Source organism: Hyperoodon ampullatus (assembly GCF_949752795.1).
Source record: "Hyperoodon ampullatus genome assembly, chromosome: 5".
Taxonomy (NCBI): Eukaryota; Metazoa; Chordata; class Mammalia; order Artiodactyla; family Ziphiidae; genus Hyperoodon; species Hyperoodon ampullatus.
This window is the reverse complement of record NC_136918.1, coordinates 35421657-35447412: the sequence shown is the minus strand read 5'-3', so window position 1 is coordinate 35447412 and position 25756 is coordinate 35421657. Positions and strand designations below refer to the sequence as shown.

Genomic DNA, 25756 nt, shown 5'->3' with positions numbered 1-25756 from the left:
GCAAAACTTATAGTATCCTAGAGTGTAAGGAATACTGAATGTGATTAAGAGGTCTTCTAGCTTCATCCACAAAACTCCTTAAATATTTTAAAGACAATATATTAAAGTAATGAGAATCAGATTGTACTGTTAGACATTCCTTAATCTTATGGCCCAGATCAAATAGTTTTTGAAAATGGTGCATTTGTTTTTAAATATAGGAGAAGTCAAGGTAAAGTAATTCATTAAGAAATAGAGAAAAACATTTTTTGGCAGTGCATTCATGGCAATACTGTATATACCTACAGATCTAAAAATGAAAGACAAGAATGTATGTGGCACTGTTACTCCATTTTGATTGCTTAAAAAGAAAAAGGGCAGCACAACTAGGATGAATGTTTTCATCTGCTACAGAACACAAACTGGGATCTGTGGATAAAAAGTAATGAGTATACCAGAAGTTATATATCCACATGAGTGTTGTTCATTTCAAAATAATCAACCTCATGGGTTACAAATTTATACAAAGGCTGTCATTATATACTGAACATATTTTGTTTTCTAGAAAGGCAGTATTTTTAGTCTTTTCCCCTAAACAAAAACTAAGATGCCTAGGTTAAAAAGTTATAATCAGGACTACACAGGCTATAAAAATCTCTTTATACTCATCAACTCTTAATTTCTGACCAAGAATCTATGACTGGTTTTTAAGGCTGGGCTAGCTTTCCTCCATCACTCTGCACATTCTTAGGTAAGCCTTTCTCCTTTGGGTGCCCACAATAATATGCTCAAAGAACAACACACGTTTTAAGACTACTCAAATAATGTACAGTACAAATTACGTTCTGAAGAGATTTTTAAGAATTTGCTCTTTTTTATCCTTACCACTCTTCCTTCCCGATTGCTAAGTTTACCAAGAGCTACTTGTATATTTTATATTCAGTGGTGAAAACAGAACCCTACTGATTAAAAGCTTACCAAATCCATACCTGCATCACATTCTGGACCTTAGCCCGAAATAAATATCTGGTCACAGCACTTTTAAAAGGCTAGGAATAAAAGTCCTCTATTTTGCATAAAGGAAGACTGATAACGAGTAGAATCTTAGAAATTCTCAAATACACCAGTGAGCATGCTAGTTAACAGTCAACAGAAGTCACTTTTTTGTTTTTTGCTTTATTTCTTTATTTATTTGGCTGCACTGGGTCTTAGTTGCAACATGCGGGATCTTAGTTGCAGCATGCTTGTGGGATCTAGTTCCCTAAGCAGGGATCGAACCCAGGCCTCCTGCATTGGGAGCGCAGTGTTAACCACTGGACAACCAGGGAAGTCATCTTTTTGATGTTTTGAGAATCTCTTGGAAATTCAGTGATTTGGAGATGTTTGTAGGGATAGTTTCAAAGACATGTTGACAGTAGATGCGATATGATAATGAGAAAAACAGGAAGTATGGTCTCCTCTTTCCACAAGTTTACCTGAGGAAAGTCAAAGGAAACTTTTAAAAGGAAGATAGGTGAGAATGCTTGTTTTGCTGAGGGTTGGAAAGAACAGAGGCACAGGTAAAAGGTATAGGAGAGTTAGGATCAAAGTGCCCTGGAGACCTGGGAGGTGGTGGAATACTGAGAATGGGTCCCTGGTGAGTCTGGCCACTGAGAGGAAGAACATCTTTCACTGAGACCAAAAGGAAGAAGGCAAAGTAAAAAACCCAGAGAATTCTGGCAGTAGGGGAGAAGAAAGTGTTGAGATGGTGGGATAAAGGGGTTGGAAGTCATGAGATAGTTTGGAGAAAATGAGAAAGGAAAAAAAAGACCTAGGAGCGAAATGAATGAGCAGTGGGCAGCACCAAGAGCCCCGCTGAGAATTGAGAAAAATCAGTGTGAAATGTTTAGTGCAGTTCCAGTGTTATACTTAAAAAAAGAACCCAGAAAAAATAAACAAACCTGGAGATAATTAAAAAACTCTTTTAAAAAAATGACCTATTATGGTTTGAATGTCTGTGTCTGCCCCCGAATTCATCTACCCCTCACTGTACTGGAATCTGGAGATGGGGTCTTTGGGAGGTAACTTAAGTTAGATGAGGTCATGAGGGTGGGATCTTTTGATGGGATTAGTGTCCTTGTAAGAAGAGACTCCAGAGAGATTGCTCTTTCCAAGTGTACATATACAGAAGGGGGTCCAGTGAGCACATAGCTAGATGGTGACCACCTACAAGCCAAAAGGCCTCAGAATGAAACCTACTTTGCCGGCATCTTGGACTTTTAAGACTCTGCAACTGTGAGAAATAAATTTCTGTTGTTGAAACCACTCAGTGTATGGTATTTTGTTATGGCAAATTGAGCTAAGGAAAAACTCTTTAATACACCAGGGAAGATATTGAATTTATGAAATAAGAACAGAAGGCTGTAAAAAGATCAGAAAACGAGAATGATCTTAAAAACGTGAGGGAGTTCCCTGGTGGTCCAGTAGTTAGGACTTGGTGCTTTTCCACTGCCGTGGCCCCGGGTTCAATCCCTGGTTGGGTAACTAAGATACGCAAGCTGCACGGTGAGGCCAAAAAAATAATAATAATAATAATAATAATAATAAATAAGTAAGTAAGTAAAACAACAAAAAAAGTGATAGTTGATATATATTCAAAAAAGGGTTAGAGGTAAAATCAAGGAAATTCTCCCAGAAAGTTAAAAACAAAAGACAAAGAGATGGAAAGCAGGAAAGATAAGAAAAACAGGAGATTAATGCTGGAATTCCAGAAAGAAATAACAGGGAAAAAAGTGGCAATTATTACAAAAAAATACAAGAATTTACCAGAACTGAAGGAAATTACTCTGCTATCATGAAGGCCTGCCAAAAGCTAAACATATAGACCCTCTCCAAGGCATTTCATGGTAAATTTTCAGAACAAAAGCTCCAGAGAGGCAGAAAAATGGGTTACATACACAGATGTTATCAGAAATGGCAGGTTTTTAAGATAATGAAGCAGGGACTTCAAAATTCTCAAGGAAGACTATTTCCAATCTAAAATCCTGTACTATCTGAGACATTTTCAAACATGCAAGCTCTTAAAAATCTTAACCTATATGCACCCTTCCTCAGGACACTAATGAAAGATGTACTTCTCCAGGACACTAATGAAAGATGTACTTCTCCAAAATGAGGAATAAACCAAGCAAAAGGAAACAAAGGATCTAAACTCAGAAGAAAAGTGAAACTGAGTTTCAGATGCCGAGGCCTGTAGAGAAATAGCCCAAACTGGAGCCCTAATCAAGTTCCCAGAAAGAAAAAGGAACTGTCCTTATCCAAGACATTTAATTCTATAGAAAATTGTTTTCAGAGGGCTTTTGTGGTGAGTTTGGAAAAACTTAGTGATAGGAACATAGAAACTTTGAAAGGAAACAAAAAGACAAAATTAACAATAAGAAAAGCAAAGAGTTGCACAAGAAATGACATGTGATAATAAATTACTCAACTCAAGTGAACAACAGTCCCACATAGTCATAAGGTAAAAACTGACTGCTAATCAAATAAAACTTTGCCACCTTTCTTAATTGGGAGACTAGAGGGAGTAGAAATTGGAAAATGGGATGGTATAATAGTAACTAAATTCTCAACTGTCATAACAGGAAGTTTCCAGAAAAAGTAAAATACAGAAATGTCAAGAAATACCTGTAGGACTTCGCTGGTGGCTCAGTGGTTAAGAATCCGCCTGCCAATGCAGGGGACACAGGTTTGAGCCCCGGTCCGGGAAGATCCCACATGCTGTGTGTGCCACAACTACTGAGCCTGCGTGCTGCAACTACTGAAGCCTGCGCGCCTAGAGCCTGTGCTCCGCAACAAGAGAAGCCACCGCAATGAGAAGCCCACGCACTGCAACAAAGAGTAGCCCCCGCTCGCCGCAACTAGAGAAAGCCCGTGTTGCAATAACTAAGACCAAACACAGCCAAAATAAATAAATAAATAAAATTAATTTAAAAAAAACCCAAACAAAAACCGAAATAAAAAAAGTTAAAAAAAAGAAATACCTGTATAAGTATATAATATAGAAATCTGAAAATTAATGCATGCTAAAACCAGCTCAAAGTTAAAAGCAGATGCCTCTGTGGAGCAGGACTCTGCAGTGAGAAAGTCTGCAGCTGGGGACTGACACTATTTATAATGACTCCTTTAAGATTATCTTTTTAATCTGTGCATATTATTTTGTTAAAAACCTAAAATAAAGGTCAAAAAAGACCTTTCCCTTCATTGTTCTACTCTTCCTCCTCTTCAAAAGATAAAAACTTGTTAAATGATTTGCATAAAAAATAATTCCCTAATTTAAAAAAAGTCACAAATGTCAAAATAGTAGTAAAGCATGTGTTAAGCTCCTACAAATAGTGCTTTTCAATAAAATCAATCATCTAGGCATTTTTGAACTTTTCTTAGGCAAATGTTTTGGGCATTTGCTATAGTTTAAGAAATACAGGGCTTCCCTGGTGGCGCAGTGGTTGAGAGTCCGCCTGCCGATGCAGGGGACACGGGTTTGTGCCCCGGTCCAGGAAGATCCCACATGCCCCAGAGCGGCTGGGCCCGTGAGCCATGGCCGCTGGGCCTGCGTGTCTGGAGCCTGTGCTCCGCAACGGGAGAGGCCACAACAGTGAGAGGCCCGCGTATCGCAAAAAAAAAAAAAAAAAAGAAATACAAATGGCAGAATAGCACAAAGCAGTTTTATAGTGTAACGAATATATTTTATGCAGTCATTGCCTACATCCCCCACTCCAGGCTAAAAAATGTATAATTTTGCTTTTTCATAGTGAACTCTCTATAATGCACCTGTTCTCCATGTCAGCATATCCAACATTCAAATTAAATGCATATAATGAAGTGATGCCTTAACGTATGGCACTTTTAAAGATTTCTTGGTGCATTTAACACAAAAATTCTAGTAAGATTCTTATTACTTCACCTAGGTAAGCATTAGAATTTCAGGCCAAATTATTGAAGGTATTTCAACAGATCAGAAGTGCTTCCCTGGGTCTGATAGCCAGAACATTTTGAACAAATTTATTCTGAAACTGATTTAGAAGAGCGAAGGCTCATGCTTATTACTCATTAATTTTTGAAAACCTTTCTAATTTGGAGCTCTGTAATACATTCATGGTGCCATGACATGTTTAAAAAACATTCATCCCTAAAAAATACTAGAACATTCTTTGAAAACCTATTACACTTATTCTTTTAAGCTATTCTGATCTAAAGAAAGAATTAAAGTTTAGGAAAAGGGAAAATGAACATTTAAAAAGTTTATTTCTAGCCCTGAAAGAACAAAATTATTGAACAAGGTCATCAAATACAGCAGTTAATGTCAATGTAACAATTAAATAATTGAATGGGATTAAATTAAAAATAAAAGTCAATATAAAATTTGAAGACAAAACAGAAAAGACAAGTTACTTTCACTTAATTCCATTTCTATCTAACAAAAACAAAAACAAAACAAAACAAACAAACAAAAAACACACAAGACATTCCTACCAAAGATGTTTGACAGAATTATCATACATTTCTTTCTCTCTCATTTGGCAACATTCTAGAATGGTGAATGAGAAAGACTTCAGTTCTCTCAAGGCTAGGCCAGTGCTTGGTTCTCCTTTGTAATTCCCACAATATCTACCACAGTGTCTTTGTCAAAGTGGTCAATAAATGTGTTAGTGAGAAATAAAATCAGTGTGTGTGTGTGTGTATTTTTCCCCCTTTCTTACACATACTCATATACACACACTGTGGAAAAACTGATTTTAGTTGTTTATTGTGGGAGCAGTTGAGACAAGGAAGACAATCTGCTTTCTGTATTACTATAATTTCACTAAAAAACCCCCAGAAGAATCTTAATCTGGATTTTAGCTATATTCCATAATGATTTTTTTGACATTTCACTGGATATGGATCTCAGTATATTTAAAAACTTTTAGATTAAAAAACTGATGCAAATTTAAGCACCCACTGTTTTTTCTAACTATAGCTACTGCCTGATCAGATCTAAAATTATTCTGGCTAGAATACAGTATATATAAACAAACATGTATTTATGTGAGCCCTACAAAGAAATACTCATAGGTAGTTTTAAATTGCTTATTAAAGGCACAGGTCATTTAGGACTGGTGGTAACTAGATACATTTTAAGCAGGAGAAGAGAATTTGTATTGTGTGCCAGGCACTCAACACATGAAAACAGAGTTGTGTTAGCTTTAGTTTCTTATGCTAGCACAATCACTCTACTTGTTTACTATTCTATGTAGGATGAAATATTCAATATTTTCATGGTTTCCCAGTTTTAACTGTCCCTAAAAGCAGCAAAAGGAACAAGAGGAGAAGGAAACTTTTAGACTGAGAGTCTGAAATATAATAAATACTACAGTAATATTGTCTTAATAACAAAAGAGGACTACTAAGGTAATTTTTAGATTTAAATGGGAATTTTCATTCTAAAGTAATGACAAAAAGGTAAATACAAAAGGCAGTTATTAAAAAAAACCCATGAATCTTGATTCAGATATAATTTTTCTTGCAACAACATGTGAACATTTTAATTTAAAATTAATAAATCACAATTCTGTATTGCTTTTAAGATTAAGATTATTCAAAAATTGACACATTTCAGAATTAACCAAAGTACATTTCTATTACAAGTTAGTTTATCCAAGTAAGTAAAGAATAAACCACAGCGTAGCTCCCTTAACCTAGGAGTCAGGTTTTAATGACAAAGTCCGTTGCCAGCAATGGACATGCAGGTAACCATCAAGCAAGTTGTAAATACAAACCCCAAACTGCTTCTATAAACTGAAAAGACCTTTGTTGAGTCACAGGCATAAAAATGGGGCATTGGCACTGCATTCAGTGAATATGGTCTTTATGACTTACGCATGGAAATGCCTTCTAGAGTGGTCATGAGGATCACAGTCTTATACCATCTAGTTGGTTTTTTATTTCATTGGTAGAATCTTCTTTATCATAATCCATCCAGACAACTATTTACAAAGAATGTTCAAATCTGGAACTCAACAGACACTGTAGCTTTCCACCAGAAATAAACCAGCTTATTTCTGTAAAGTAATTTAGTAATAGCTGTAGAAGGCCAACGTAATCCAGAGAAAAATGAAATCAAGAATCAAATTGAAAACAGAGACTATTAAGTGCTCTAGATACAAGTTTCACTAATTATCTTATTTTTATGAAAACCTTCCTGCATTACCAATTAAAAAAAAAAAACCCACCAGCCATTTCTATCCTTATACCTGTATCTTAACAGAGATATGATGGGAATGATAGGAAATAAAACTCATATTAAGTTCTCCTAATGTACTCCAAAACATCAAAATTATTTTTATTCATGATTTGTACTATTGCAGGATGGCAAGTAGGTGTGAAGTCAATTAGGAGCGAATGGTGGGAACAAAAAGCCAGAACCAAAGCACATATTTTTCTCTTTCATGTGGCTCTTGGCATGTCAGAAGGGACAATACTGCCTCCAAAAGCCAAACAATTAAAATGATGAGAGAAGAAGAAGGGAGGAGGGGAAGGGAGAAGAGGGCACTCTAATAATTAATGTTACAGGTCACAGACCTTTTTTAAATCTTTAAAATAAAAAATGTATTGCTATCAACAAGCACATTTCATTATTCTTTCTCCAGTTTTTTACATGAATATTATTTACTTATTTGAAAAAAATTTAAAGTAACTCAACATCTCAAATGACCCATGAATTTACCAAGAAGTACTTTGTCACTTAAGTTCTCACAGACAGTAAAAATGTTGGTAATGGGCTGGGAACAATGTTTATAACAAATCTCTACAGTTTACTGGTCAGAAACTGCATCTCTAAGTAACTGACAATTCTCTTTCATGAATATAATCTTATCTATTTTAGAGCTCACCAAGGTTCAAGCCTCTCACTTTGTCTCTGCTAGCTCCAAATATTTTTTACCTTTAAATGGAAAAAAAAAGGTTAACTTTTAAATTCTGAAAATTCAATGGTTATTACATTATTTACCATGGGAAGTGGGGGAGGAGTAGGGTGAGAAAGGGTTAATTAAAAAAACAAACTAGCTAAAATTACAACATATACAGAAACTTATTTCCAAAATGAAGGGAAAAAAAGAGGGAAGGGGAAATTAGCGGCACAAACCAAAGTCCTGAAGCCAAATCTGAAGAGGACACAGAAAGAAAAACAAAGTGTAAGAAAGTAGAGTCAATGGGATTCTTTTTCTGTTTCAATGATTTAGTTATAAATATAGATTATTAGTCTTCTCTCTATACATGTAACAAATGCCAAACAACTCACTATTATGAAATTTTTAAAACTGATTCTTTCACATTTGTTAAAAAAGGTAAAAATCACATTCTTTTCTTCCCTTCCTTCAGTTCAAATTCTGAACTATTACATGTAACAATAGCTGGTTCTAACTTCTATACAAAGTTAAACCATATTGAACTCCTTTGCCGATATAAGGAGCTACATAATTTCTATCACACTTGCCTCCAATTTAGGCATAAGAAACATTTCTCAAAGCAACTCAAAAGGAGCAAGTCAAGGAAAAGAAAGTTATGAAGAAGAGAGAAAAGAAGACTAGCAGATAAAACACATACTCTGAAAAACTCAAATCTGCCATTCAAGTACTGAGAATACCCCAAAAGGGACAATGAATGGGATCTATTATAACGAAGTCAGCAAAATAAAATGCAAATCTCAAGCATGATAAATGGCCCTGATGGGCTTTCTGCTGAAAGATGTAAGGCTAGTGATTCAGTCCACAATTCCTTTTGGACCCTAAAGAAGGGATTCAATAGAAAGTTGTCATTCTGTCCTGCAATTTTTTCTTGGTTGTCTTCAGAAAATAGTAGCTTGTTTTTTTCCTCCATGTTATGTAGACCATTTCTTTAAACCCCAAAAGAATAATAATTTTCATATATTAAAAGATTCTTTTAGAAAATGGAAAAAAGAATATGAGGCCACGGCAATGATGTTAACGGTTACTCTTCATTGCTTCTTTAGCTGCCATGATCAGTGGTGTCAAGCTGGATAATGGTTTGGCCAGTTTCAGGAAGGGATGCTGTCAGAAAGAGTGGGGGAAAATAAGTGTAAATGTCACCAGTTTAGAAGCCAAATATTTCAATTAAGCCCTAAAGACTACTTTATGGATCATAATTTATTTAACAAATACATATTTCAGTACTTATATAAAATCAACATAATCACTACATCACTTTTATGGTTGAAAGTGTAGTCTTTTTAGTTTTTCTCATATTATAAAATCTCAGTTAAATGACCCAGATACCCATGCCTGCAATGAACTGGTTTGAGAACTGGTAATATGAAAAACTCATACATTTATCCCAGTATTATGGGTATTTTATTCCCAGCAGATAAAATCCTGAACTGCAGCAGCTGCCATGCTGCTGGTAATGAATGAATAGTGAAATGTAATTATTAACTCTATGTAAACTTTCTGCCAGTTACTCAAAAAAGTCAACTTTTCCCCAAAATAGTATTATTTCCAAATTCACCTGTAACAATTCTCTGGCTGAACCCCTTTTCTCCACATCCATCTCCAAACATCGATTTAAGAAATCCCGAAATATTGGGGAAAGTTTCTCTGGGTTTTGAAGTTCTGGGGTTCCATTAGTCGCTATCAGGTACAAGGCCTAAGAATAGAAGAACAACTCTGACATACTTAAGATAGCTCAACAAAGTTAGAGAGTACTTTAAAGTTTATGGATCTTTTACGTATTTAAAGACAACTGTCATACACACTAAAGCGTGGTTATTATTTCTACCCATTTTGATTAGATATTTTTCACTTTATTTTTAGATATTACATTTCCCTGACTTCTTTTTCAAAATTATCTTCACCTTTTTCTTTTTTTGGATTATAAATACATACTGATAAATAAAACTACCACTATAATAAAATGGTATAAAGAAAAATGACCACAATCCCACCATCCACATATAGTATCCCATTTATCTTTCTTAAGATTTTTTTTCCAAGTCATACCACATTTCAAAACAATGGGATTTGTTGAAACCGCTTTAAGAAATTTTAAATTAACTGTATCTGTATAGCTATAGGTGAACAGGTGGAACACATAGGATTTTTAAGGCAATGAAAATACTCTTTAAGATACTTTTATAATGGACACGTTATTCAGTATACAATTGTCCAAACCCACGATATATGACATCAAGAGTGAACCCTAATATAAACTATAGACGCTGAATGATAATGATGTGTCAGTGTAGGTTCAATGATGGTAAGAAATGTACCCTCTGTGAGGGATGGTGATAATGGGGGAGGTTATGCATGTGTAGGGGGAGAGGGCATATGGGAAATCTCTGTACTTTTCTCTCAATATTGCTGTGAACATGAAACTGCTCTAAAAAAACAGTCTTAAAAAAAAAAAAACCCGAAACAAACCTAGCTATATCCCACCCTCATCATTACTATCAATAATAACAGATTAGATCTACAAAATTATTTTAATGGCTGAATTGAATAGTGTCTTATTATATGGGTGCTTCATAATTTAGTCAATCCCCTTTGGAAAATCTTTGTATTCTTTATGTAATTCTCTGACTATTTTCTTTGAATTCCTAGAAATGGAATTAAAAAAAAACAAAAAACCTCAATACACTTTTAAAAAGAAGTTTTAGATGTACAGAAAATTGAGCAGATAGTACACAGCTCCCATATACCACCCCTACACACATACACACACACACACACACACACACACACACACACACAGAGTTCCCCCCTTATTAAAATCGTATATTAGTAAGGTACACTTTGTTACAAGTGATGAACCAATACTGACACACTTTCATTAAACATAAGTCTGTAGTTTACATTGGGGTTCACTCTTTGTATTGCACAGTTCTATGGGTTTTGACAAATGTACAGTGTCATGCAACTACCATTATAGTATCATACAGAATACTTTCACTGCCCTAAAAATTCCCTGTGTTCCACCTATTGGTTATTATGAATAATGCTGCCATGAACATTTGTGTACAAGTTCTTGGGTGGATGAATGCTTTTAATTCTCTTCGTTATTTACCTAGCAGTTGAACTGCCAAGTCACATGGTAACTCAAAGTTAATTTTTACAGGAACTGTCAAACTGTTTTCCAAAGTGCTGTACCATTTTACATTTCCACTAGCAGTGTATGAGGGTTCCAATTTCTTCACATTCTCACCAACACTTATCATTGTCTGCCTTTTTGATTACAGTCATTCTAGTAAGGGTGAAGTGATCTTGTTGAGGCTTTGATTTGCATTTCCTTATTAACTACTGATATTGAGTCATATATGATAATTTAAAAGAAGTAAAAGATAAAAGAGAAAGAAAGAAAGATGGAACTCTCCACCTCAGCTGCTGGAATACGTACATAACTGTTTAAAGTTTACTGACTTCATCTGTTTCTCAGAACCCTCACTCTTTTGTTTGAATATGGGTTTTAACATTGCCATCTACACAGCCTTCTCGTAGATGTGATCCTGCTTTCCTCTTTGTACCTGGGGGTACAGAGGCCAAGGTTCAAAGTCAACAACCTGAAAGATATATCTAGAATCCCTTAATTCTGCAGAAAAGTGACCGAATTCTTACTTATGTGCAAATTTAGAAACCATTCAGCTTACCAAAAATTCACAAACTCTTTACCTAACACATTCAACTCAATAAGCCAGAAGCAAATGATTTTTAGACGTAGAGTGAGGGCAGAGACTAGGTTTTATCAACTTCGTATCCTAAATTCTTGGCCAGTGCCTGGCAAAAGCAAGGTCTAAATAAATGATTTAAAGAAAATTATTTTTCTTAAAATAAGGCTGGTGCTTAATTGGTCTTACCCTCAAAGGATTTTCATTGAGATATGGAGGCTCTCCTTCTACCATCTCAATAGCCATAATACCCAGAGACCAGATGTCAACCTTAGGGCCATAGGCTTTCCGTGTAACCACCTCTGGTGCCATCCAGTATGGCGTTCCAACCATAGTACTTCGCTTGCTCTGCTCAGGGGTGATCTGGGCACAGAAACCAAAGTCAGCTATAAAACAAAATAAAACATCTTGAGTTAATCGTGTCCATGGGTTGTTTAAGAGTTTACTTAATATGACTTAACTAATTACATTTGAGTCTTCAGCCTCTTAAGTTTTAAGAATGTATTAATAAAGAAAACCAGAATGGGCTTACAAATATTTTGATGATGTTATTATATACTCTCACTTTTTAACTTTTACTTCCCACAAGTAGAGTGTAAATTATCAGGAAACTTTTTTTTTTTTTTTTTTGGGGCGGTACGCAGGCCTCTCACTGTTGTGGCCTCTCCCGTTGCGGAGCACAGGCTCCAGACGCGCAGGCTCAGCGGCCATGTCTCACGGGCCCAGCCGCTCCGCGGCATGTGGGATCTTCCTGGACCGGGGCACAAACCCATGTCCCCTGCATCGGCAGGCAGACTCTCAACCACTGCGCCACCAGGGAAGCCCTATCAGAAAGCCTCTTATTCTAAATAATTCTATCCTAAGAATTTTAATAAAGTTGAAAAAAGTCTAAAAGAAAAAGTCACCAAAGCCGGACACCAAAACTATGTCCACTGTTAATCAGGCAAAGGTCAGGAAGTGGAAATTACTTTTGAAGAAAATAAACAGAAGCTAGAATTAATAATAATATGCATCCGACTCAGCAGACTGCCTAGGAAAAGAACATGTTTAACTGCAACTGTACCTACAAGGTCTTCACCAGCATTACTCTATTCCAACCACCTCATTTTATAACTGAAGAGCAGAATGCCTAATTTAGTACCCAGTATTAATTTAGTGGAAAAGTCAAGATGAGACTCTAGAATTTTTTCCTTCCTTCTACTGTTAAACCCATTCTACTCTATATGTAAATACTGTTAACATTTAGGTTGGTAAGCTTTAGACTTTTCGTTATGCATTTCCAAATGTACAAATAATACCCGTGAACCGATTGGTTTATTTTACCTAGTTAGGATATTTTGTAAACTGTTTTTTAAAACCTAATTTTTTAGATATCTTTCCATATTAGTCCATTAACCCACCTCATTATTATAACTACACAACTTCACGGAAAATAAAAATACCATAATGTATTTAACCATTTCTGTACTACTAGACATTTAAGATATTGTTGGTTTTTCTTTACAAGGTTGCAGAGAACATTTTTGTACTTATTGCTGTGCATATGTTCAGTAATTCTATAGGAGAGAATCCTAAAAGAGCAATTGTTAGGTCAAATCATAACATCTACAGCTAAAATGAGTGCTTATAACTGTTCCAAGTATAATAACTCATAAGAATTAACATACCTCATGATAACTTTATGAGACAGGCATATTTACTACTATTATGATTTCCATTTACAAATGGGGAAACTGAGGCATACATATTTTTATATAACTTATCCAATATCATTCATCTAGTAAGTTGTAGAGCCATGGTAACATATTATCCAAAAAAGTCAAATTTAGTTTACCTGTGTATCCACCGAAAATGTATGAGAATGTCAATTTCTAGTTTTCCCACTAAAATTACAATTATTAACTATATATTCTGACCATCTGACAGAACCTGTGGGTCCCCTTTCTTGTGGTTAAATAACCTTTGGAGGATCTATCTTAAAAAAAGATGTTGAAAAAGGAGCCAAACTCTCTAGGCAAACAGAAGAAAACATTTTTGGTCTCTTGATCTAAGAAATGCCTTGAATTTTGCATAGTTGGAGAAACCTCACTAGAAGGTCTTCTTGAATCCTCCAGAGGACATGGATGGAACTGAGATTATAACCAGCAGAGGAAAGGAGTTTTTTTTTTTTTTTTCCATGACTCTACCATGTCTGATACAGAAGTTAATTAGAGAGAGGTTTACACATGGTTTTTTTCAGACCTTGTCATCTCTGACATAAGGGTCATACAGCCCTCCCCCAATTAGGCCACCATCTACCAAATCCAGAGAAAGATGAACAGCATAATGACAAAAACCTACCCCAACAGGTAGCAGAGATAAATCCAAGTTTATGTTTGGAAGACAGCACCAACATTATAATAGTCCCAGACACTGTCCCTCAGTGCTTTACATTTTTACTACTCAGAAGAATTCTCTAAGATAGGTACTGTTATTTTCCTTATCATACAAATGAGAAAATGGACACAAAAAGAGATTACGTAACTCACCCACAATTATTCAGCAAGTAGTAGCAGATCCGCTATTTAAACTCAAGCTGTCCAGCTGACAGCCCATATCTTTTTACTACTATTCTCCCCCCACTCCATGTATTGTCATAAAAATGTTAATAGCAGAAGAGGGTTTTCACTTAAACAAAAGGCAGAAAATTGTAAGTAACATATAAATGTTATTTGTTCACTTGTTACTCACTAAGTTTAACAGATCCTTCCATGCCCAAAAGCACATTGTCACTCTTGATGTCTCTGTGGATCACTTGATTAGCATGTAAAAACTCCAATGCCTGTAAACACTGAACAGGAGAAAAACACCTATCAATGAAACAGTCCCTGAAAAGTCTAAGGGAAGTTCACATACACTATTTATGACCTGAGCACCACCTCTAGTAACCAGCAGAAGACACTCTAATAATACATTTATGAAGAAAAAAAATCCTGTCACATGCAGTTATGAAAATAGGACACCTTAAATAATTAGATCCCCCTCTTCCCACTCTCTGCTCTTATCCAGAGACAATTATTAAATAATGTCTCATCTAGTCCTATTTCTGCCACAGATTATTTAATACCATAGAATATCACATAGTCTTCAATGTTCTCATTTATGAAATGGTGGGTGGGTCTACATGATTTCTAGGTCTGCTCAGGTTTAAATGCCTAAAGGTATGCAGTACTTGGTAAAGATGCACAAGGCTTTTAAGAAATCATTTCAACAGTAAACGATAAACTTGTTATCATTCTCATTTGAATCTGAAATATGCCGAAGTCTAATCAATGTAAGCCACTGTGGGTCTGGTTCTCTCCAGCTGTTCAAAACTATGTAAAATGTTTTCTTCATTTCTTCTATGGTAGGTTTTACATAAAGCTATACCCACACCCTAGACACCAATGATGATCCTAGACACCACTACCCTCTTATGCCGTATTTCAGAAAGCACTGAGTCAAAAGAGCAGAAGAACTACTCTCACTTCCTTAAAAACAATAATGAAATTCAATTTTAAAAATCTGCTTGCTATGTTTTTTTAATGTAACTGAGTATAAATTGTAACTTGGAAAAAGTTGTTTTTATTTCTTACCCCCACTAAAGTATAACAACAAATAAAGTCTGTACATCATTAATAACAAAAGTCTCATTCAAAATACTCTACTATTCAAAGAAAAAAACCAGATTAACTGTGTATTACTGCAATACATTTACCAAGCATTTAAGCAGATTCCTGAAAAGGACAAACCCCCAGAAAAATACTTGTGTAAACAAATAGAAACAAATGTTATCACAATTAGAGGAACTACTAAAATAATTTTATATTGATTATGAAAAAAATTATTAGAAAAACAAATTAAGTATAAATAGATAAATCCTTAAGTTTTTATCAGCTTTTAAGTGATCAAACATTCTTTGTTAAGGGATATATTATTGTTTCCCTCCTGAGTCAAGAGGGCTCCCCTTAGGTGAAGCATAATTACATTAGAATTAAAAGTTTCAAAGAATACTTTTTAAAAAACACCTAATAAAAGCTGAAAAAGGAAAAACATCACATATACTGTTCTTACATGAACAAAGTTTATAATTTACTTATAATTCACTGTAAAAATGCTGAAAGCCAAATCACAGGAAACATAATAGTCCTAAGAACTTTTACAATTTTGTCCTTTGTGACAATGATTCCTAGGATATTCAAAGAAAGTACTGTTGCAGTTTTAATGACAATAAGCAAATCATTAACCTAAGTCTCATCTGTAGGAAAAGATTACATGGAAGAAAGAAAGGCTCATTTTTGGCTTAGATGTAGGCAATGTGGCAGAATTCTACTAGCCTAAGCAAACAGTATGTCTCAAATTCATTAATGAATATCATCTCATTGGTCACCTTTAATGAGATCGATAAAGCCACAAGTAAACTTATTAATTAATACTTAGGGTGAAGATGTGTACCACTTTGTCCTTGTTTCCACTGTTTAGGGGTGTATTTTTAATGGCACTCCCTCTCACCCTTAGAAGTATCCTGCTTGGATAATAACTAAAAATTTGCTTTTTTTCACATCCTCTTAACCACATTGTTACTGTAACTTTTCAAAAAGGGAGCAAACTCACCTCTCTGCATACAGCAGCAATCTGTGCTTCATCCATGCAGGTCTCTGTTACAACATCAGTAAGTGATCCCCCAGCGAGGTACTCCATTACCACAAACAATTCGTCTCCCACCAGGTAACTAAAAAAAGAACATACAAAATACATTCACACTTTCACTTTTTCTAAACATGTGGCACTCTATATTGAAGAATTCAAATGTTAGGATCCTAATTAAAGAAACTAGAAAGCTGGTAGCTTTGATAGCTGGGAAGAAAACTGAAAAGTTGCTATGGAACAGCACAAAAAAAAAAATAACTGAGGGTCATTATGATTTTCCCAAATCACTTTAAAATTTTGCCCACAATTCTAACTTGAGTGTATACATAGATTATTCCAATTCAAGGAATGATTTGTCCTGTTCTACAGATGAAGAGATGGAGGCTTGGAAAGGCTAAGCAACTCATCCAAGGTCACACAGCCAGTAAGTGACAGAACCAGAACGTGAAGCCAAGCACAACTGATTCCAAAACTTATGGCTTATTTTAACCACCATGCTTTACTGACTTGAAATACTATTTTAAAAAGCAGAGAAATGTACCTGGAAAGTTTCTTTCTATGAATATGGTCCCCAGAGCTAGCCCTAAAGTCTAAAAATGTGTTTTCTTTTAACCCATTCAAAACAAATTTAAATATCGAAATTAAAAAAAAATCACCCATGATTCCCTATCTCCAATACAATCACTACTATAATTTTCATTTGTTTTTCTACAATTCTTCTTTCATTCACATATATGTAACTGCTTAAAAAAAAAACAGATGTAAGGTAATTCCCTGGCGGTCCACTGGTTAGGACTCTGAGCTCTCACTGCCGAGGGCTCGGGTTCAAGCCCTGGTTGGGGAACTAAAATCCCATATGCCACATGGTGCAGCCAAAAATTTAAAAAAAATTAAAAATTAAAAAAATTAAAAATGTAAGATACATAATTTTCTCTTCTACTTTTTGTTCTGCTATTTAACATCAATTCCTAAATTAAGTGAGGTTTTGATAAACATGCTATTTGCCCATGAAAGACAAAATTTGAAATCAAAATTGACTTGAAAGTTTAAAAACTGGGTGGCCGGTCACCTCTGTCAGTCAAGACATGAGTCATAGCCAACGTTTCCTCAATGTTTCTGCTTCTGATCATTTGTAATTCATATGAGCACCAGCAGCAATGTCCTTCATTTAACTGCCTTCTCTCGCTTGCCAAGTGATAGCTATGTAGAAAAAGGACCTTCTAAACTGTAATATGCTATTTTTACCTCTCCTCCTCCTTCAAGTTTATTTTTCAGTGTTGACACTCAACCTTAGTCTAACTAAACTGGCTAGCCCCCAAAACCATGAGACTTAAAATTTCAACATTTTTCTCCCAATGTTTAAGAAATATTTATATTTACCTGTCTAAGAAGTTAACTATGTTGGGATTCTTTAATTCTTTCATCACCAGAATCTCATTAATGATTAATTCCTTCTTTGGCTGTTTCTGTAAATTAATCTGCTTAATAGCAACCTATGATGGAAACAGGAAAAAAAAAAAGTCAGAACAAGTTTCCTAATACTCTTAGAAAATTACAAACACAGATCAGTTAATAATCTAATTTATTACATACATACTATACGATGAGATTATAATTTACTCACAGGCAGTACTTTAACTTCCACACTGCCTATGCACAATTCTTTGTAATACACAGAGCTTAAATATTTTTAGATTTCTCTTGAAATCTAAATGCAAGGTTAGCCCAGTGCCAGGAATTAATCCTCTTTTCATCCCAAGCTGGGAAAATAATTTTTAAAATATTTATTTATGAAACCAAACAAATAATTACTTCTTTTTTCCCCTCAATAAGGAAAGTGCTATAAAATTACCTAGAGTAATTCTTTCAACATATTCAACTGCAAGAGATTCCTTATTGATTATTCACAGGCAGATCTAGTTTCTTCCCATATTAAAAGCTAATGGTAACACCCAGAAGTATGAAAAAGTAGCTACCTCTTGTCCCAATGCCACATCAGTAGCAGTGAAAACTGTGCCAGAAGCCCTAGGGAAAAAAAGACACAACCAGATTTAAGGTTTCGAAATCATTCTCATTTATAACATCCAAAGACTTTATACTCAGAACAACTAAAAAGAGGTTAAAGAACGTTTAAGATTGAACATCTTTAAAAGAAGTAAAAGCAAAAACAAAGGGGGAAAAATAAGAAAAAGAGGCAATTCTTGTGGCCAAAACTTATGTTAGAAATTTGTCATGAATTTCAGATCTACAAAAATACAGAAAAAAGATACAGAAAAGAAAGAAAAAAGTCACATATACTCATAGATCCACTGCCCTGTTTAAGAAACAAAGAACTACAAATAAATTTGAAGGTTCTTATGTGCCCTGTCCAAAGGCATCCTACCTCCTCTCTAAAGTAATCTATATTGGGTATTTATTCTGTATTTGATGTGCATCATTTACATGTATTTCTCTATACTTTATTAGGCCCATAGGTGTGTACCGCTATAGCAAATGTTTCACATAATTTTTTAACTTCAGATAAATGATTTCATTTTATGTATTTTCCTGTAATTTGCTTTTTAAATTTAACACTGGATTGGGGATGGTCATCCATATGCATAGGTGTTATCCTTCTTCATTTGTAATTATTACATATATTATCCAGTATACTATTTACAATTTATCCATTCTCAGGCAGAAGAATATTAACATGATTCTCAATTTCTTGTTATTAAAACCTGTGCTGCAAGTGAATTTGTTGTTTTTTTTTTTTTTGCAGTACGTGGGCCTCTCACTATCATGGCCTCTCCTGTTGCGGAGCACAGGCCCCGGACGCGCAGGCCCAGCGGCCATGGCTCACGGGCCCAGCCGCTCCGCGGCATGTGGGATCCTCCCGGACCGGGGCACGAACCCGTGTCCCCTGCATTGGCAGGCAGACTCCCAACCACTGCGCACCAGGGAAGCCCGTGAATTTGGTTTTTAAAAAGAAATTCATAAGGAAGTTTTCAAAAAGACTCAAGCTCACTTTCTAAACTCACAGAACACCTTCCAGAGATTAATAACATTAAAAATTCAAGATGTTCATTTGCTCCCAAGCAACAGAAAAAAAGATTTCAGTTAGCATAGTTTAAAAATACAAATTACTGGGAATTCCCTGGAGGTGCAGTGGTTAGGACTCCGTGTTTCCACTGCAGGAGGCCTGGGTTCAATCCCTGCTCGGGGAACTAAGATCCCATGAGCCATGTGGCGCAGCCAAATAATAATAATAATAATTTAAAAAAAAAACAAATTATTGAACAAAACCAGAAGATCAGTAGAATTAAATATCCATACTTAATGACGTGATTCAAATGCAGGTTTTTTAAACTATAATCCTGTAGTAAATTTTCTTACTCTCTTTTAAATATTTGCCGGGCAATTTTCCCACCCATCTAATTTCTTATCACCAACGCAAAATAACACTTAAGAAGAAACAATGTACAATCACTGCTAAGTAGCACAGTATTTTAATAGCATCTAGAAGTAAACGTATTACTTATTTACACAAATACAAGGATACTACTCATAGAATACCAGAAGTGCTCAATGTCACAGACAAAAGAGATATCATGCTGGACACCCAGGAAATAATGAATATTCTGGTAATACAGTCACAAATACTTACCCTTGCCCAATTTTTTCATATCTTGTGTATTTTTTCTTAGGGTCTCCTATGCTTACAATAGTTCCTATTTTAAACAAAAACAACAAAAAGTTGGAAACTCAGTCAAGCATTTAAAAATTATAAACTAATTCTGATAACATTATTTCTTTTAATAACCTCCACTGATTTTAGAAGTTTTCAAACATAACACTAAGTTTCAAAAATAATGTATGTTTCAAACACAAAACACTAAAGAAACAATTAATAAAAATAAAAAAGTATCAGAAGCAAGAAGACACATTATTTCCACTAGGTTAGACCTCCTAACTAATGTCTTGATTATCCCACCTTCTCAAAAATGACCATGTTTTAGAATGACCAACAGTACTAGTTTTCTTGAGACTAAGGGGATTTTAGGATGTGGCATGTTCAGTCTTAAAACTGGTAAATTCCTGGGGAAAGGAAAAGTTGGTCATCCTACTTTTCATACTCCACTGAAAGGTACTAAACTAACGATAAGTTATAAAACTACTTACTATGAGAAAAAAAATATTTATATATATATAAAATATCCAAATGAAAAACCCTAAATGGTTTTTCTGACTCTTCTCGTATATCTTATATCTTTCAATATATTTAGGAAACCACTTATTACTATAAACATTACTCAAATGTGAACTAATCATACATCTGTTTTAGGAAAGTTCACTATGTCACAACTAAGAAACAGGTTTCATTTTACTTTATTTAACTTTTAATTTTACATTGGAGTATAGTGATTAACAATGTTGTGATAGTTTCAGGTGCACAGCAAAGGGACTCAGCCATACATATACATGTATCCACTCTCCCCCCAAACTCCCCTCCCATCCAGGCTGCCACATAACATTGGGCAGAGTTCCCTGTGCTATACAGTAGGTCCTTGTTGGTTATACTTTTTTTTTTTAATTAAAAAATTTTTTTAAATTTTTGGTTGTGTTGGGTCTTCGTTGCTATGCGAGGGCTTTCTCTAGTTGCGGTGAGCGGGGACTACACTTTGTTGCGGTGCACAGACTTCTCATTGCTGTGGCTTCTCTTGTTGTGGAGCACAGGCTCTAGGAGTGCAGGCTTCAGTAGTTGTGGCACGCAGGCTCAGTAGTTGTGGCGCATGGGCTTAGCTGCTCCGTGGCATGTGGGATCTTCCTGGACAAGCGATCGAATCTGTGTCCCCTGCATTGGCAGGCGGATTCTTAACCACTGTGCTACCAGGGAAGTCCCTGGTTATCCATTTTAAATATAGCAGTGTCTACATGACGATTCCAAACTCCCTAACTATCCCTTCCCCCATTCTTCCCCCCTGGTAACCATAAGTTCATTCTCTAAGTCTGTGAGTCTGTTTCTGTTTTGTAAATAAGTTCATTTGTATCGTTTCTTTTTAGATTGCCCATATAAGGGATATCATACGATATTTCTCTTTCTCTGACTTACTTCACTCAATATAACAATCTCTAGGTCCATCCGTGGTACTGCAAATGGCATTATTTCATTCTTTTTAATGGCTAAGTAATATTCCATTGTATGTACGTACCACATCTTCTTTATCCACTCCTCTGTCGATGGACATTTAGGTTGCTTCCATGTCTTGGCTATTGTAAACAGCGTTCCAATGAACACTGGGGTGAATGCATCCTTTCGGAACATGTTTTTCTCCAGGTATATGCCCAGGAGTGGGACTGTAGTGTCATGTGGTAGCTCTACTTTTAGGTTTTTAAGGAACCTCTATACTGTTCTCCATAGTGGTTGTACCAATTCACATTCCCACCAAGAGTGTAGGAGGGTTCCCATCACTCCGCACCCTCTCCAGCATTTATTGTTTGTGGATTTTTTGATGAAAGCCATTTTGACTGGTGTGAGGTGATATCTCATTGTAGTTTTGACTTGCATTTCTCTAATAATTAGCGATGTTGAACATCTTTTCACGTGTCTCTTGGCCACCTGTGTCTTCTTGGAGAAATGTCTATTTAGGTCTTCTGCCCATTTTTTGATTGGGTTGTTTGTTTTGATATTAAGCCTCATGAACTGTTTGTAAATTTTGGAGACTAATCCCTTGTCAGTCACATCATTTGCAAATATTTTCTCCCAATCTGTGGGTTGTCTTTTTGTTTGTTTATGGTTTCCTTTGCTGGGCAAAAGCTTTTGAGTTTAATTAGGTCCTGTTTGTTTATTTTTGTTTTTATTTCCATTATTCTGGGAGACAGATCGAAAAAGATATTGTTGCGATTTATGTCAGAGAGTGTTCTGCTTATGTTTTCCTCTAGGAATTTTAGAGTGTCCAGTCTCACATTTAGTTCTTTAATCCATTTTTGAGCTTATTTTTGTATATGGTGCTAAAGAATGATCTAATTTCATGTTTTTACATGTAGCTGTCCAGTTTTCCCGCAACCATTTGTTGAAGAGACTGTCTTTCCACCATTGTGTAGTCTTGCCTTTGTTGTAGATTAATTGATCATAGGTGCATGAGTTTATTTCTGGGCTTTCTATCCTGTTCCACTGATTTATATTTCTATTTGTGTGCCAGTACCATACTGTTTTGATGACTGTAGCTTTGTAGTATAGTCTGAAGTCAGGGAGCCTGACTCCTCCAGTTCCGTTTTTCTTTCTCCAGACTGCCTTTGCTATTTGGGGTCTTTTGTTTCTCCATACAAATTTTATGATTTTCTTGTTCTAGTTCTGTGAAAAATGCCATTGGTAATTTGATAGGGATTGCATTGAATCTATAGATTGCCTTGGGTAGTATAGTCATTTTGACAATATTGATTCTTCCAATCCATGAACATGGTTTATCTTTCCATCTGTTTGTCTTCTTTGATTTCTTTCATCAGCATCGTATAGTTTTCGAAGTACAGGTCTTTTGTCTCCTTAGGTAGGTTTACTCCTAGGTATTTTATTCTTTTGATGCAATGGTAAATGGGATTGTTTCTTGAACTTCTCTTTCTGATATTTCATTGTCAGTGTATAGAAATGCAACAGATTTCTGTGTATTAATTTTGTAACCTGCAACTTTACCAAATTCATTGATTAGCTCTAGATGCTCTGGTAGCATCTTTAGGATCCACTATGCATACTATCATGTCATCTGCGAACAGTGACAGTTTAACTTCTTCTTTTCCAGTTTGGATACCTTTTATTTCTTCTTCTTCTCTGACTGCTGTAGCTAGGACATCCAAAACTATGCTGAATAATAGTGGTGAGAGTGGACATCCTTGTCTTGTTCCTGATCTTAGAGGAAACGTTTTCAGCTTTTCACCATTGAGTGTGATATTAGCTGTAGGTTTGCAGTATATGCCCTTTATTATGTTGAGGTATGTTCCCTCTATGCCCACTTTCTGGAGAGTCTTTATCATACATGTGTGCCAAATTTTGTCAATAGCTTTTTCTGCATCTGTTGAGATGATCATATGGTTTTTATTCTTCAATTTGTTGGTGTGGTGTATCACACTGCTTGATTTGTGGATACAGAAAAATCCTTGCATCCCTGGGACAAATACCAATTGATCATGGTGTATGATACTTTTACGTTATTATTGGATCCGGATTGCTAGTATTTTGTTGATTATTTTTGCGTCAGTGATATGTTCATCAGTGATACTGGCTGCAATTTTCTTCTTTTGTGGTATCTTTCTCTGGTTTTGGTATCAGGGTGATGGTGGCCTCGCAGAATGAGTTTGGGAGTGTTCCTCCCTCTGCTATATTTTGGAAGAGTTTGAGAAGGATAGGTGTTAGCTCTTCTCTAAATGTGTGATGGAATTCGCCTGTGAAGCCATCAGGTCTTGGACTTTTGTTTGTTGGGAGTTTTTTAATCAGTTTCAATTTCAGTGCTTGTGATTGGTCTGTTCATATTTTCTATTTCTTCCTGGTTCAGTCTTGGAAGGTTGTACTTTTCTAAGAATTTGTCCATTTCTTCCAGCTTGTCCATTTCATTGGCATACAGTTGCTTGTAGTAGTCTCTTATGATCCTTTGTATTTCTGTGGTGTCCGTTTTAACTTCACCTTTTTCATTTCTAATTTTATTGATTTGAGTCCAGTCCCTTTTTTTCTTGATGAGTCTGGCTAAAGTTTATCACTTTTGTTTATCTTTTCAAAGAACCAGCTTTTAGTTTCACTGATCTTTGCTATTGTCTTCTTTGTCTCTATTTCATTTATTTCTGCTCTGATCTTTATGATTTCTTTCCTTCTACTAACTTTAGGTTTTGTTTGTTCTTCTTTCTCTAGTTGCTTTAGGTATAAGGTTAGGTTGTTTATTTGAGATTTTTCTTGAGAAAGATTTTAAAATTAGGATATTGTACATAAAACTCTAACTTATATTCGTATTAACAGTAAGTCAAAACATGAGAAAACCACAAGAAATTTTCACTTAAACTTTCACTAGGTAAAAGGAGAGAGGGGCATATCAAAGAAATTCACAGAAATAATCCAGTTTTACATAGGTATCCAACCTCAAGCCTACTGCCAATACATAATATTTTTCCTTGATCCCTCTAGGTCAGTATCCTTTATAACTAAAGTTGCTATAGACTTGTAATGAGACGTTATTGCTACCCTCTCTGGCACTGTGTGTATTATTTCCAGTGCTTGATCCAGGCCAATGATAGCTGATGGATGAAAAAGGAGAAGAGAAAAAAATATATTTTATGCTTACACATATTATCTATATAGGCCATTTTGTTTAGTTATTTAGGGACATATTTTATTCTACAGGTGTGCATAAATATATACAAACTTCCTTTGATAAAGTTTCCAACTAGGACCCATAGATTTGGCCCTTTGAGAAGAAGTATTGCTCCCAAGGTACTGACTATTTTGCAAAGATGCTGCTCACTAGCCAGCACATAATAATAAGAAAGCAAAGAATAGTATTATTTTGGCTTTATTACATTAATTGAAGCTGTTGTTCCTAGACAAAAACAATTTATTTTTTATGTCTTAAGCCAACATATAAGACATAAATCAAGATCCATCTGGGCCAAATGTTTCATGGGCTGTTAACAATTTAAGAATAATGTAAAATGTAGTTAACATACTTAATTTCTCCATAATCTCTTCATCTGTCATTTTGGCCTTCTTTTTCTGTTTGTCTGAAGTCTTGGCACCACTATCAACATTAGAATCACCAACTGGTGCAGGAATAGGATCAATTACAGACCGTGTATAAATCTGCAGAGAAACAGTTAATTACCGAGACTTGAGGAAAAATATCTTTAGGTATTCTTACTGGTACACTATTCAGTTCTTTGATTTTTGACAAAAACTAAGTTGTCCTCAGTGTTCTAAAGAATGAGAATAATATTTTCAGACTTGTCTTATAAAAGACTGGTAACTAAGATGCAATGTGAAACATTTTTCTTTGGCACGTCATGTATATATTTTAAAAGTCTGTATAACAAAACAGCAGATCTGTGAATGAAATTTAAGTGTAACCAGATTGAAAATAATATGCCAGAAATGAAGCAAAAAGAAGTACAAGTTAAAAATCATATTTTTTCTACAAGAGAAATAAGGAGCAAAGAAACCCTGATGGTGAAATAACTATTATTAATTTCCACAAAAATTTTTTATACAAATATAATATCTACCATTTCATTTCAAACAGCCAGTTCTAAGTGGTAAAGAAAATAGAGCTCTCTATCATTAGATGAGGATCCAATGGCAGTCCTTAGAGCCTTACCCGCCTATTGTGCCAACACTTCATCATGCTCCCCGGACTTTATTTGTATTAGTACAGGGAGAGGGATAGGACTCTTTCTGTCTCTATCTAA

General features: G+C 35.3%; 1 protein-coding gene across 1 annotated transcript in view; it reads right to left on the bottom strand.

Annotated features, from left to right (window-relative positions):
• Window positions 1–8975: 8975 nt before the first annotated feature.
• The window catches only part of PAK2 (p21 (RAC1) activated kinase 2), a gene marked incomplete at both ends in the record, with an annotated part of 37714 nt that continues 20933 nt past the window's right edge, over window positions 8976–25756 (bottom strand). Inside the window, 9 exons of the mRNA XM_079704743.1 lie at window positions 8976–9062; window positions 9517–9654; window positions 11858–12054; window positions 14399–14498; window positions 16301–16418; window positions 17717–17829; window positions 18313–18361; window positions 19983–20046; window positions 25022–25154. Coding sequence (XP_079560869.1) covers window positions 8976–9062; window positions 9517–9654; window positions 11858–12054; window positions 14399–14498; window positions 16301–16418; window positions 17717–17829; window positions 18313–18361; window positions 19983–20046; window positions 25022–25154 — 999 coding nt within the window. The remainder of the gene's footprint in view (window positions 9063–9516; window positions 9655–11857; window positions 12055–14398; window positions 14499–16300; window positions 16419–17716; window positions 17830–18312; window positions 18362–19982; window positions 20047–25021; window positions 25155–25756) is intronic.